At 35.7% G+C, this 14,437-nt stretch overlaps 2 protein-coding genes and 1 pseudogene across 2 annotated transcripts; 2 read left to right on the forward strand and 1 right to left on the reverse strand.

The window, feature by feature from the left end:
* Positions 1 to 1,874: 1,874 nt before the first annotated feature.
* LOC141404398 (uncharacterized) lies at positions 1,875 to 2,458 on the reverse strand (annotated as a pseudogene).
* A 2,536-nt stretch (positions 2,459 to 4,994) lies between these two features.
* LOC141403180 (uncharacterized) lies at positions 4,995 to 5,669 on the forward strand. The gene is made up of 2 exons (XM_073985356.1): positions 4,995 to 5,343; positions 5,458 to 5,669. The coding sequence occupies exons 1-2, from the start codon at positions 4,995 to 4,997 to the stop codon at positions 5,667 to 5,669; spliced, it is 561 nt and encodes a 186-aa protein (XP_073841457.1).
* A 5,962-nt stretch (positions 5,670 to 11,631) lies between these two features.
* LOC141403181 (uncharacterized) lies at positions 11,632 to 12,469 on the forward strand. Its single transcript, XM_073985357.1, has 2 exons — positions 11,632 to 12,186; positions 12,243 to 12,469. Exons 1-2 carry the CDS (start codon positions 11,634 to 11,636, stop codon positions 12,467 to 12,469), a joined length of 780 nt encoding a protein of 259 aa, XP_073841458.1. The 5' UTR covers positions 11,632 to 11,633.
* The last annotated feature ends 1,968 nt before the right edge of the window (positions 12,470 to 14,437 follow it).

Below are 14,437 nucleotides of genomic sequence, written 5' to 3' on the forward strand. Positions count from 1 at the left end.
GATCTGATCAATTTATACGGGCTGGAGGTTAATCTCTGTCGGCTAGCCGACTGATACTTTTTTACTTATTCTATATTAAAATGGATACCCTCTATATTTTTTCATTTGAACTTAAAATCATAAAAACAGCATCTTTAAGTGGTACATCAAAAATTGGCATTAAAGGGCAAAAAATCATATTGATGGTATTAACTTAAAATATGTCCTGTACACTCCGACAGCAGAGTTGCTTTTGAATACATACTTCAAAATAAGTCTAGAGATAAAATAAAGAGTTCTACTGACCAATACATAGTGTCCCAGAAAAAAGTAGATATATGGTAACATGGGCTCTTTCGCCACGTTTTTGTTCACAAATTGTGTATGTATTGTTTTGAAAACTATGACAAAATATTTTATAAATCAATTAAAGGCGCAACTGAAACCCGCAGTTACGAATTGTGCGCGAAACGGAGATGCAGTGACGAATTATTTGATACTTCAGCTGAACCCATAATGACGGATTCGAATGGCCTAGAGCTGAAACTGGAAACACAACCAACGCCGCTTGGTGTACGTACATCCACGACTCCCGGATAAACCTTTTTAACACGACCCAATTTCCACGAGGTCGGTGGGAAATACTAGTGCTGAGCTACGACCAACTTGTTCCTTACTATTTCTCTTTCCTGGAATTTCCATTTGTACAGCATGTGAACATTTTTATGATATTCCTCTTCCCCCGATCACAAAACAAATGCACAAGCGTTTGAAGTTTTCTATACCAATTCTCGTGCGATATCGGTTGTTCAGAAATGAAGTGTTCAGTAGGAGCAAGTAACGAATTTCCATGAAAGACCTTGATGTACCAGAACATCAAAAGCCGAATCACAGCTATCACGGATAAAGCGAATAAAATCTTTTCTAAATCACGAGAAGCGCCTACGAAATTTGTGCCATTATCGGAAAATATAGTTCTTGGACAACTTAAACCAGCGATAAATCTATGAAATGAGGTCATGACGTTGGCAATGGACAAATCCGACACTGCCTCCAAATGAATGGCCTTAGTCGCAAAGGAAGCGAATACACAAATGTATCCACATCCGTGGAAGTGAACGTCCTATCGATTATAGTTCTTTCCGGTGCAAGAGCTGCATTAATTTGACTACAGTGTCTTTACGAAGAACCGCATGTATCAAATTTTTAACTCTCGGAATCCAATATTCCTTTCGCAAAATCCGCAACATAAGTTGGATTCCACTATGCACGCACTTCATGTGAACATAATCAACCAGAAATCTAACGAACCTACTATTATAGGGGTGAATAGTCGGACCACTTTCCGACGAACCATTCATACGCATGACCCATGTTCATCCAGGGCGGGACATAGAGAAGATAAACAACTCGATGTTGACACCCATCAAACTTTTGTACTCATTTGGGAAATGTACCTTTTGAGTAATTATTATTAAGAGCCTCCGAACCTCATTGAATTCCGATGTAGTAATTCTTTTCGTTGGGTAAAAATATTGCCATCGGCACCGAGAATAAATCTGTCGTACCTGGCTGTCCTAGCATGGTCTATGCCACTTAGTTCGCCAACAAAACAACTTTTCATGTTATAGTTATATTACAACGCCCATTTTTCTTATAGTTTCTACAAATGTTTTCTCCTGCAATAAAAGGATTCCCTTTTAAAGCGAAGTTGCAAAAAATTACAACTAAAAGAAAATTTCCTGAACCACAACTAAAAATCAAAAATCATGCATAATTCACAATTTGTATATATTTCGTTAGTAACTTAATATACATAGCTTGGATATAACAAAAATCACAACATTGAAATAATCACAAGATCATCATCATATTTAGAATAGTTACTCGGAAAATCAATGCAACTTAACCTTAGCATAACTGGTGGCATGTCCATAACCATGACCATGATCGGCATAACCACCTTCCCAACCACCATGATGATGATAGGATTCAGGATGATGGGCATGACCCAACTTCTTGACAACAGCATTAAAGCCATGGTGGCCATCAGCATGATAATCAACCACACGAGTGGTACCATCAGCTTCCTTCAAGGTGTAGCTACCTACAAAATAAATTAATGTTAATAAACTAATAAATAGTGATATACGAACAGTTGCATACCCTTAACATGATCTCCATCTCTGTGTTCCCATTGATCCTTGATATCACCAGTTTTCAAGTCTTTTACTCCATAACCAAATTCATAATTAGGATGGGAATGATAATCATAATGATCCCAACCTCCATGGCCATAACCGCCATGCCCTGACCAACCATGGCCGCTTTCAACGACATGTCCTGACGACCATCAATGATCATGACTATCATCATGTTTAATCACAGTGGCATAACTACTAGCGCCACCATGATGTAAATTACCAGCAGCGGCCAAACCGGACAGGGCCAAAAAGGATCCAAGGCTTAAGAATTTCATATTGCTTTACGTAAAAGAATGGAAGTTCTGTATTAAACTGTTAATTGCAATTATGGAACTGATATCATTTTCTTGCTGAATTGTAGTTATTTATAGAAAAGTGAAATATATTCCACATTGTTTAAACGTAACTTAAATCATACCTTACTTTATGTTGTTTCTGTTATTCTCATTAGTTGGTTATTCATTTTGTACCCGAAATATAAAAGCATGCCTTTCACATGACCTAATTATGAATGCAGATAACATATGTATAAGAATGGATTGTTTCAATATTTATACCTTCCACTACAGGAAAAACCGAAATAATCGAAAAATATTTGCATTTCTATGGGCACTATATCCAATGCATGGACCAAATTCGATAATTTTCTGCATTGCTCTATATTTTCTCAGATACAATTAGTTTAATTAGTTTAATATTCAAACAATACGAATTCTATATTATTGATCTTAGTTTGCACATTTTCTTATTTATCAAAATTTTCCCTCATAAAAGATGCTTTTCTAATGACTATAACTCGGAAATGTGAATTTCGTTGTACTCCCTTCGGCAAACTTGTACATAACACTAGGGTAAAAAGATACAAAAGGTAAAAAACTGCACATAGTGTCCAAGAAATACTTGTAAGAGCTTTATCGTAGGTCAAAGACTTGGCCAAGGGATAAGGAAGGGAGGCTTCTATAATAGCCTTGAGTACACCTAGACTCATATTGCCTTTACGATAAGGGACTTACTTTATACGAGAGGCATTAAAAACCTTCTGGCCTAGGCAACACGCAGTGTAGGCAGACGTCATTTGACATTTTTGGGAAGTTTAACAGTTTTTAGCCTAAGCGTACTCAGGACAATTTGAAATACGACCATGTGTTGCGTTGTTTACAGTGACTTGAAAAAAATCAATTTGCAAAAAAAAAAAGAAATTGGAATTTATTTGTGAACATTTTCGTCCGATATTTTTTTACAACTTTCTAAGTGGAAAATCACGGCAAGGGTGCATCAAATAAAATCTTTGTATGTCGATAAAGGGACATCCTATTTCACTGTGAAAAACTGTTTTAATGAATTCAATTGTGGCCTACACTCACAAAAAACGAAGGTCGTAATGGTCGCCCAAAATCGGCCGTTGTGCCAGAAAAAAATTAAGCCGTTCGTGAGATAAAGGCATCCTTGATCATTTCTTCCACCAACTAACATTTGATATTGCATGAACACCCGACCGGAATGGATTTTTCTCGGTAGATCCAGCAAAATTGGCCAATCGCTCAACAAAAAGGCTCTTTTGAATTGGTGCAAAAAAATTGCGAATGAAAAAAATCGAGTTGCTTCAAACGACATTTATAAGATCGTCACATAAGACGAATCTTGGATCTATGCTTAGGAGCTCGAAACAAGAGAGGAATCGACCGTTTAGGTCTTTCCTCGGCAAAACTGACTGTGTGGCGACTAGGCGCTTGGAAAATGTAGGAGGTTAATTCTGAGTGCTACACTACAATTTGTTTGCCTGAAGTCTCCTGAGGAATTCGAAAAACGAACAAGAGAAGACGAATCGTTCTGCATTATGACATTGCGAGCACTCACACGTCGATTCAAACCAACGCTTGTTTGACCGGACAAAACGTGGAACTGATGGGTCATGCGCCGTACAGCCCTGACTGGGGATCCAATGACTTCATCTGATTCCAGCACATCAAGCAAAAAAGGCGGGGTCAACGATTTTTGTCGCCAGTAGATGCTGTAAAAGCGTTCAAAATCCATGGTTTGGAGGTGTCTCAATCAAACCACTGTTTTCAACCCAACACACGAATGTATGTCAAAGTGTCCTGAGTACGCTTAGGCTAAAAACTGTCAAACTTTCCAAAAAAAAGTCAAATGACGCCTGGAGACACTGTGTGTTGCCTATGCCTGAAGGTTTTTTAGTGCCCATCGTATAGCCGAGTCCGAACGGTTGTTGAGACGTTTTGCATGGCTGAAATACTCAGGAAATTCAATGTTGCCGGCCCGAGAATTGATATCAGAGTGCAAGCCAGGTTTTCGTTTCACTGCATTGCAGATACAGTAGAAAATAATGCGAAAAACGGCTAGTTTGAGCTGGACAAACTTCGCTCTGGCTACGTCTGTGCCCTACACCTAAACACCTATAACACAAGGCTTTAGATAAGTCCTTTTTTACCGTTATTTGTTTATATTTAAAAAAAATTTCTTACTTTTCATCGTATTGGATTTGGAAATCCAAAACTATTGATGAGGAATGACTTATCAAAATGTCACTAAATTTCACATTTTTTGACCGCATTCATGGTTTGCTAAATAACTTGTCAATCATTCATAATGAAATATTCTTTTTTAAAATTTGAAAGTCTAATTGCAGCCACAAATATGACGCATTCAATAAGTTCAAACAAAAATAATGGGTGTTAAATTAAGCTGTTTAATTTGCTATAAATACCTACGATAAGTTCAGTTTATGACATCAGTTTCCAAATTGAGGTAAACAGTTTCATAGTAAACTTCCTTCAAATTCTGCTGCCCAATATGAAATTTCTTACCTTCGGATCAGTTTTGGCTTTGTCCGGCTTAGCTGCTGCTGGCAACTTGCATCATGTTGGTGCCAGCAGTTATGCTTCAGTAGTCAAACACGATGGAGATCATAGTCATGGCTGGTCAGGACATGGTATTGAAGGTGGTCATGGTTGGTCCGGACATGGTATCTATGGTCATGGTCATGGAGTTTATGGTCATGGAGTTTATGGTCATGGTGGTTATGGTCATCATGATGATTACTATTCCCATCCAAGTTATGAATTTGGATATGGTGTTAAAGACTTGAAAACTGGCGATATTAAGGATCAATGGGAAGAAAGAGATGGTGATCATGTTAAAGGTAAGAGAAAAAAAGGATTTTTTATTTGTGCGTTATTTTATTTGTCTTTATTCGTTTTTACAGGCAGTTATACATCACTATTTATTAGTTTATTAAAATTAATTTATTTTGTAGGTAGCTACACCTTGAAGGAAGCCGATGGTACCACCCGTGTTGTTGACTATCACGCTGATGGCCACCATGGCTTTAATGCCGTTGTCAAGAAGTTGGGTCATGCCCATCATCCAGAATCTTATCATCATCATGGAGGTTGGGAAGGCGGTCATACTGACCATGGTTATCGTTATGGACATGCCACGAGTTATGCCAAAGTTAAATTGCATTGATTTTGGAGATAAACTCTTTCTACTGATGATAATGACCTTTCGATTTTCTGATTGTTACCATTTTTATTATACCCAACCAATATTACAGTAATAACGAAATATAAACATTATTCATTTGTAAATTCTTTTTTACTTTCTTTTGCCGTTGAGGTAGGTAGAATAGAATGTGTTGCATAAATGGAAGGCATTGTGGTTTGTATGTAACGCAGAAGTTTTAAATGCAGTTTTCTCGAAGGCGGTGTCCACTGTAGATGAGAAATGAACAATCTGATCTTTATATGTTTTGTGGGATTATTATACACATTAAAATGTTGTACTTAAGGTAGAGACTTTTAATTTTTAAATTTATTTATTTATTTATTTTTTTATTTATTTATTTATTTATTTATTTATTTATTTATTTATTTATTTATTTATTTATTTATTTATTTATTTATTTATTTATTTATTTATTTATTTATTTATTTATTTATTTATTTATTTATTTATTTATTTATTTATTTATTTATTTATTTATTTATTTATTTATTTATTTATTTATTTATTTATTTATTTATTTATTTATTTATTTATTTATTTATTTATTTATTTATTTATTTATTTATTTATTTATTTATTTATTTATTTATTTATTTATTTATTTATTTATTTATTTATTTATTTATTTATTTATTTATTTATTTATTTATTTATTTATTTATTTATTTATTTATTTATTTATTTATTTATTTATTTATTTATTTATTTATTTATTTATTTATTTATTTATTTATTTATTTATTTATTTATTTATTTATTTATTTATTTATTTATTTATTTATTTATTTATTTATTTATTTATTTATTTATTTATTTATTTATTTATTTATTTATTTATTTATTTATTTATTTATTTATTTATTTATTTATTTATTTATTTATTTATTTATTTATTTATTTATTTATTTATTTATTTACTTATTTATTATATAATTATTCCACAAACATCCCATACGGGACAAGGGAGACTTCTCTCATATCAATGAGTACACCCCGATTCATATTAGCTCAATGATATGGGACCTACTGTTTATCGCCGAGTCCGAACGGTGTGTCTGAAGACACCACTTTGTAGAGAGGTTTTACATGGTTGAAATACTCAGGAAATGTCGCCAACATTACTGAGGGGTATTTTGCCACCGTTGAAAATTGTGATGTTGACTGGCCGGGGAATCGAACCCACGACCTTCAGCGTGCAAGGCGGTTGTGCATACCATTTCACCACGGTATTACAGTTCACAATTTTTTAAATGGTTATTTTTAGATTCGGTTTTGCTTAAGAACAAGATTTTTAGGTTCTTAATGATCCCACAAAAATATATGTCGATCGGTTTATTCGTTTTCGAGCCACCTTTAGTAAAAAACAGTGTTTCATAGTCGGGTATTTGTCAGAAATCTATTCAATATTTTTTAACAACAAAAATTCCGAAAGTAGCTCAGGATATGACCTTTCGAATGAAAAAATCTTCTAAAAACGTTTGGTAGATTTCTTGTAAAAAATCAAGAAAAATGGTTTTGTTGGTTCTCAAAAAGTGGCTATAACCACCTAACGACTAAAATATCATTTATTCCATTAGATATTAACGAGTTAAAAATCGTTAAGTTCGTTCCACCATAAAATATTCTGAGCTAATATGGAGTAATTGTTTTTATTTCCGTTACGAAAGTACTAATGCCCAAAAGAAGTTTTTCGACCACGAGGAACCTCAAACACTTAAATTTAGTTAATTCGGTCACTGAAAACTTGAAAATATCTCAAACGTTAACAGTTGGTCGAATCTCTATGGACGCATTGGACACAATCAACATGGACTTCTCGTCGTTTACCGCCAGACCCACTTTAGCAGATTCCTTTTCGACTTTTGCAAAGGTATCAGTTATATCCTTAATCGATCGACCCATGAAGTCAATGTCATTGGCATAAGCCAGTAACATATGGCTGTTTGTATATATTGCTCCACTTCTTTTGAACTTCGCATCTCGTATAACCTTTTCCAGCAGAATGTTGAATAAGTCACACGAGAGGCCGTCTCCTTGCCAGAAACTTTTTTTGGTACTAAACTCGTCAGAGAGGTTCTTTCCTATTTTAACTGAGGACCGAGTATCAGTTAATGTCATTCTACAAAGCCGAATTAGCTATGCAGGGATACCAAATTCAGACATGGATTGGAATAACTTTAAACGAAGGCTGATTTGTAATTGACAAAAAGGTGGTAGGTGTCGATCTGTATCTCTTGGCTCTTCTCCAGGATTTGCCACTGGGTTTCAAATATCAATTCCTTTGCGTATACGTCAAATAAATCCTCAACCCTGCAAAAGGCTATAATATAAACATGGTCGAAATGTCTGGTCAATGGTGGATTTGCCAGGTCTGAAACCGCATTGGTATGGTCCAATTATTTCATTTACCATAGGCTTTAGTCGTTCGCATAATATCCCTGACAATATATTGTAGGCAATAGGGGAAGATTTATGCCCCTATAGTTAGGTCATACAGTCTTATCTCCTTTCTTGTGGACAGGGCACATGATGCTCAGGTTCCAATCATCGGGTACTCGTTTTTCCTGCCAGATGGTGCTAACTAGCTGATGAAAACAGCTCGGCTGGTAAGTCATCGGCTCCTGCTGCCTAATTACTCTTCAGCTGGTTTATCGCTGTCATTACCTCAACTTGGCTGGGGGTATACATTCAATACCATCTTCTGGGACTGGATCTGTGGTATATTCGGTCTCTACTGGAGGATGGGCCTGTAGCAGAGCCATCAGTTTGATGTTTCACTCTATAGTAGAACTTTCGGATTTCATTCTGGCTCCTGTACATCTCGATTTTTTTCACACTCCTGCCTTTCCTTTTCTCTCTTTTTCCTGGCGAAAAGACGTTTCTATTCTCTCCTTTTCTTCCGATACCTCTCTCGTGCGCTACTGATTATAGAGTAGCACTGTAGGCCGCATTTTTCTCTTTTGTAGCAGCACCACACTCCTGGTCATACCATGGATTCCTTCTGGTATCCAAGTATGAATTTTGCGCTGTTTGCATGGAATGGGCAACAGTTTGCCATTGTGCTGATATGTTATCGGGACGAGGAATGCTTTCATTAAGCAATTGGGCTAATGGAGTGGAATATGCTGTGGCTATCTGTTGTGTGCAGCCTAACGTTGTGTCTGTTCGTACTTTATTTGCTACGTTTAATCTATTACGTACCTTTGCTGCAACAAGGTAGTGGTCCGAACTTATTTTTGCTCCTCTGAACAATCGCACATTCAAGACGATCGATAAATGTCTTCCACCTATCACAACATGATCAATTTGATTACTTTTTCTTTGATCTGGAGACAGCCAGGTGCCCTTATGCATATCGAGACGCTTAAATATAGTACTACTAACTACCATGTTTTTTGCAGCTGCAAAGTCTGTGAATATTGAATTTCCCGACCAAAGATATTCTCCTTTCCAATTTTGGCATTGAAATCGCCTAGAATAATTTTAATGTCATGAGCATGGCAACGGTCATAAGTTTCTTCTAAGAAAGATTATTACACAAAAACTAAAATAACTAGTTTGACCATATTTTGCAGAGAACTAGCCAGATATCAGTGCTAAATTTCTGTGCAAGATCAAGCAATACTTGAAGTGTTTTAGTGCTTCATAAATGAAAAAAACTATATTGATGATTTATGCCAAACTCCTAGAAAATAAGCTGTAACTCGTTGAGTTTTAGAGATAACAACTTGAAAATTTGACACAAGATAAAGTAGAAGTCGTAGAAAAAATAGAAATTGCTAACTCAAAAACCCCTTTTTTGAGTTATGCCACTCTTTGAGTAAATGAGCGATATGGTCTGTTCGTCCTTGTCTTCCGTGGGAGCATGAGCGCAAATAAAGCTGATGTTAAAGAATTTTGCTTTTAATCGAATTGTAGCGAGTCTTTCATTCACTCGGGAGAAGCTGGAGACCAGATATTTTAACCTCCGACCAACTACAAATCTGCAACCACACTCATGCTTTGTGTCATGGCAGCTATAATACAGTTCGTCATCTTTAGATGTTGTTGTGACGCCTTTCCCAATCCATCGTATTTCCTGTATGGGGGTAATGTCGGCCTCGTACATTTCAAGTACATCTGCCAACGCGTATACAGATTCGCAAATCATGGTCCTTAAAAGGTTTGCGGAGTTCGTCAACTTTAGAGGGGTTTTATTTTCTTTTCTTTCGTTTTTTCATAGGGTAGGGTTACTAACCCGACGGCCAAACCCCAGTTTTTTATGTTCTTATGGATGAAAGCGCGGCACATGTTAGCTGCCCAGGTAACACCACGGGGAGGTAAGTGTCCACTAGAGATGAAAGAGGGACCAAGGTAAATCCTGGACTTTGCCATGTTAAAGCCGGTCAGGACCGTTCCTTGGTATCTTTCATCCACTATGTCACTAAAATAAGTATATTTCATACAACCAAAAGGCGCCTCAGCGAAATAATTTTTTTAGATCCCTCGACCGCATATCGGTCCACTTCCTCGGGTACCTCAGCCACAAAAGTTAAACAATTCTCAAAAATGATTCGCACGATAACTCTCGATGGTAGTAATCGATTTAGTCCATACTTTGCACATCGTAATATTTCTACCAGACATAGATTAGGATCGAATACGGATTATACAGGTCCACTTCTTCGGGTACCTCTCACACAAAATTTAGGGACAAGTCCATACTGCCGGAGAAAGCTGTAAAAAACCCCTACGGACACCATGTGTAAAAGGATACTACGTTGCTCCAAATGTTGCATATCGTAATATTTCTGCTAATCTTATTTAAAGTTTGAAATTGATTCTTATCGGTCTGTTCCAAAATTATTTGGAAACTTTTACCAAAGATACTCCTTGTGGCCCTATGGACTAGTCTAGCTTTTCTGACGTAATGGTCCAAAATCTATAATTTATACGGTGACCGACTGAAATGACTAGTGGACGTGAAAGGAATGACTCCTAGAATAAGGTCCTTTTCTGAAATGGACTATGTCGTTCCAGTCCTTCAGGTACCTTCTCCGCAACACTTTTAAGCTCTAATCCATATATTTTTCGGCACGTTTATAGGCCCAAAAAGGGACACCGAATTCTGACAACCTTTACCTTTTGGGTAAATAATTTTGGTTGTGTAGCCAGTATTCGATGTGTGTGTTAAAGACTTGCGCATTTAGAAGTATTAGGCGTGAAAAATGTATACTATTCTTTCTTACTTCTTCAACACTTTGTTTATTATAATGCGTGTTTTCCATGTGTGTAACAAATTATTCGGGGTCAAATTTTCATATTCTGGATGATTTTTTGGTTTCTCGGAATGCGGTAATATCAATTAAATTGAGACTAAAGAAAGAGTTGCAGGGTGCGGATTTTTACCAAGACTTGTTTTACATTCCTTACATTGGTTTTATCTTAGCTGAGATATCAGCCACCCGGTACCGAAAATGCAAACATTTTTTTTTCACCTTTTTTTTCAAAAACTGTATGTTCTATCAAGAAGTGACTAAAGTAAACGTTAAAAACTACAACAATACAAAAATTACAAAAATTTGTTTGAAAATGTGACCGTTAAAAATCGAGTGGGTCCACATGTGAAATATTCATTATTTTAAACATTTGAGGACTGACTTCGTTGTTAAGGGCATCGACCAAGCCATTCAGTTGTTATTTTCATTCATAATTAGGTGCTGTCATGTCAAAATTTGAAAGGTATGTTTTTATGTTAATACTTCAAAATGACTAATTAACAAATAAGAATAACAGAAAAATACTAATTATTATTAAGCTTTAATACCAAACTAGTTGTATTCGTTTTACTTTTATTATAAATAGCTTACATTTCGCCAATAAATGGTATCAGTCACAGAATTGGAATTAAGTACACATAACTAAATTTATTATCTACAACGCAATATGAAATTCTTAAGCCTTGGATCCTTTTTGGCCCTATCTGGTTTGGCTGCTGCAGGCAATTTACATCATGGTGGCGCTAGTAGCTATGTCGCTGAAGTCAATCATGGTGATAGTCATGGTCATGGCTGGTCAGGACATGGAATTGGAGGTCATGGTTGGTCCGGGCATGGGGGTTTGACTGCTGCTGGTAATTTACATCACGGTGGCGCTAGTAGTTATTCCTCTGTAGTCAATCATGGTGATAGTCGTGGTCATGGCTGGTCAGGACATGGTTGGTCTGGGCATGGAGGTATGGCTGCTGCTGGCAATTTACATCATGGTGGTGCTACCAGTTATTCCTCTGTAGTCAATCATGGTGATAGCCATGGTCATGGCTGGTCAGGACATGGCATTGAAGGTCATGTTTGGTCTGGCCATGGAGGCCATGCTCATGTTTGGGACCATCATGATTATCATTCCCATCCTAAGTATGAATTTGGTTATGGTGTGAATGACATGAAAACTGGTGATATCAAGGATCAATGGGAACACAGAGATGGTGATCATGTTAAGGGTAAGATACTGAGGAAATGTCACTCTTTGGGTCATTAACATTAATTTATTTTGTAGGTAGCTACACTTTGAAGGAAGCTGATGGCACCACCCGTGTTGTTGATTATAATGCTGATGGCCACCATGGCTTCAATGCTGTTGTCAAGAAGTTGGGTCATGCCCATCATCCTGAATCTTATCATCATCATCATGGTGGCTCGGAAGGTGGTTATGCCGGCCATGGTTATGGACATAGCTATGGCCATGGACATGCTACTAGTTATGCCAAAGTAAAGATGCATTGATTTATTGATAATATCTTTCTACTAGAATGTTGTTGACTGTTTATGATATTAAATGCTCTCTCAAGGTTTTTGTGATATCCATTAAGACTTGGCGAAATACAAATAAATTATTTTTTATGAACCCATTTTTATGGATTTTTATGTTTTGCTGAGGTATGATGACTTGAAATAAAATTTACAGCTCGTTGCGTTAGAAAATTATATCTAAATAAAATCATTATTGTACTTGACAGTATATTTTTTTTTTTCTAAAAATTCTAGGATGAAGATACTAAAAGATAAGTGGCTATAACAAAAGAAGTTTTTTTTTTCAGTCGAACTAAGGGAAGATGTGCAAGCTCCATGGTCGTGCATGCTACTTAAACTGACTCCGAGGTGTTCTCATTGATTTCAGCTAATACTAAATCCCAAATACAAGAGATCATAAGGTCCATATTATAAGTTGTCATTGAATGCATGAATCAAAAATTTCCCACCAAGCTGAATGTTCCAAAAGTGCGCTCGATCATATGTGTGCAAAAACAAATTATCAAGAAGTGACTAAATAAAGTAAAAAAGTATCTTAGCCGACGGGGTCATAACCTTATCCCTGTGACTATACAAAAAACAATAACAGGTGCGGTGAACACAAATGTGCTAGAAATAAATCCCTTGTTTTAGAAATAAATAGTGTTTTCGTAGGTGACAAAATAACTTTTGAAAGTTTCCAGCGTAAATTATGGTGGTAGGTATTATAAACAGTGGACCACTGTCAGACCTAATCCGCACAGTCTACGCATAATGAAACAAGTAAGGAAACATCAGTTGAAAAAAAGAAACAAACACAAATGACCATGCCGTATATAAAAAATATTTTTAATTTTTTGTTGTTGGGCTTTTTTTTTGTCATTTTATAATTTTATGATAATAAAAACAAAGTTTTACTTCATTTTTTCCCGACGTTTCGTTGGCTTTTTTCCAACTTTTTCAAAGGATTTGTTTTATTTATGGGGAATATTGATTAGATCATATTATTTTTATTTACTTAATATATTAAAAAACGGGACATCACGCACATTTAATGATAAAAAATAATAAAAAATAATTGCACTAATAATTAAAAGTTTAAACGTATACTATATCACAGAATTGTTTTCATTTAATTGCAATGGAATACTGTAATTTTGTGTTGTCTTTATCCTCTTTTGTGTTTATCGATCTGTCAATCCTTTCTTCTTTCTATAAAAAATATTGATTTTGTATCACGAGTTTGCTGTATGTACCATAATGTGGAGCACCAAATCATTGACATATACCAAACATTTTTAGTAACCAAACTTCTTTATTAAGGACTCGAAATATTAAATGACGTTGAACTAAACTTGAAAGAAATTTTTGGAAAAAAGTTTTAGATTTATAGTGCACAATAGCCATTTCAGTATGTGCCGGGAGGGTTTTGGTGCTTGGACCATTATTTCAGGAAGTATTGACTTACTCCGGAAAAAGATTGTACCGTTGAAAATGAGGCCGCTGCAACAACCTACTGAAAAAAGTATCAAAACGATGCCAGAGGAGCTCTTAAACTTCACTTTGTTTTGGAATTTTGTGTGGGAGGTACACGAAGGAATGGACCAATATTTCCATATTCGAACCCGATCTATGTATATCCAGAAGGAATAATACGATGTGCAAAGTTTGGACCAAATCGATTGTTCCCTTCGATAGTTATCGTTCACGCCATTTTACAGACAAATTTTGAACTTTTGTGGGGAAGGCCCATCTTCGAACTTAAACTAAGTTTGGACAAAATATTACGATACCCAAAATTTAGTTCGAATCAGTTGTCAGTTCGAGAGTTATCGATATAACCTCAGCCTGTGTATATTGAAACAATTTTTTCCCAAATACGTATGTATTTAGGGGGTTTTAAAAATTATGGGCGTTTGAACCGACAAAAATGTTGATTAGGATTAAAGATCAAAAGTTTTG

The sequence above is a fragment of the Musca autumnalis genome, unplaced genomic scaffold (genome assembly GCF_047663935.1).
Source record: "Musca autumnalis isolate F117 unplaced genomic scaffold, ASM4766393v1 scaffold_4, whole genome shotgun sequence".
Taxonomy (NCBI): Eukaryota; Metazoa; Arthropoda; class Insecta; order Diptera; family Muscidae; genus Musca; species Musca autumnalis.

Bases quoted from the DNA above. Each gene is read 5' to 3' on its own strand.
- LOC141403180 (XM_073985356.1), top strand. From the start codon at position 4,995: ATGAAATTTCTTACCTTCGGATCAGTTTTGGCTTTGTCCGGCTTAGCT. The intron at 5,344-5,457 runs GTAAGAGAAAAA...TTTATTTTGTAG, and splicing joins AGATGGTGATCATGTTAAAG to GTAGCTACACCTTGAAGGAA.
- LOC141403181 (XM_073985357.1), top strand. From the start codon at position 11,634: ATGAAATTCTTAAGCCTTGGATCCTTTTTGGCCCTATCTGGTTTGGCT. The intron at 12,187-12,242 runs GTAAGATACTGA...TTTATTTTGTAG, and splicing joins AGATGGTGATCATGTTAAGG to GTAGCTACACTTTGAAGGAA.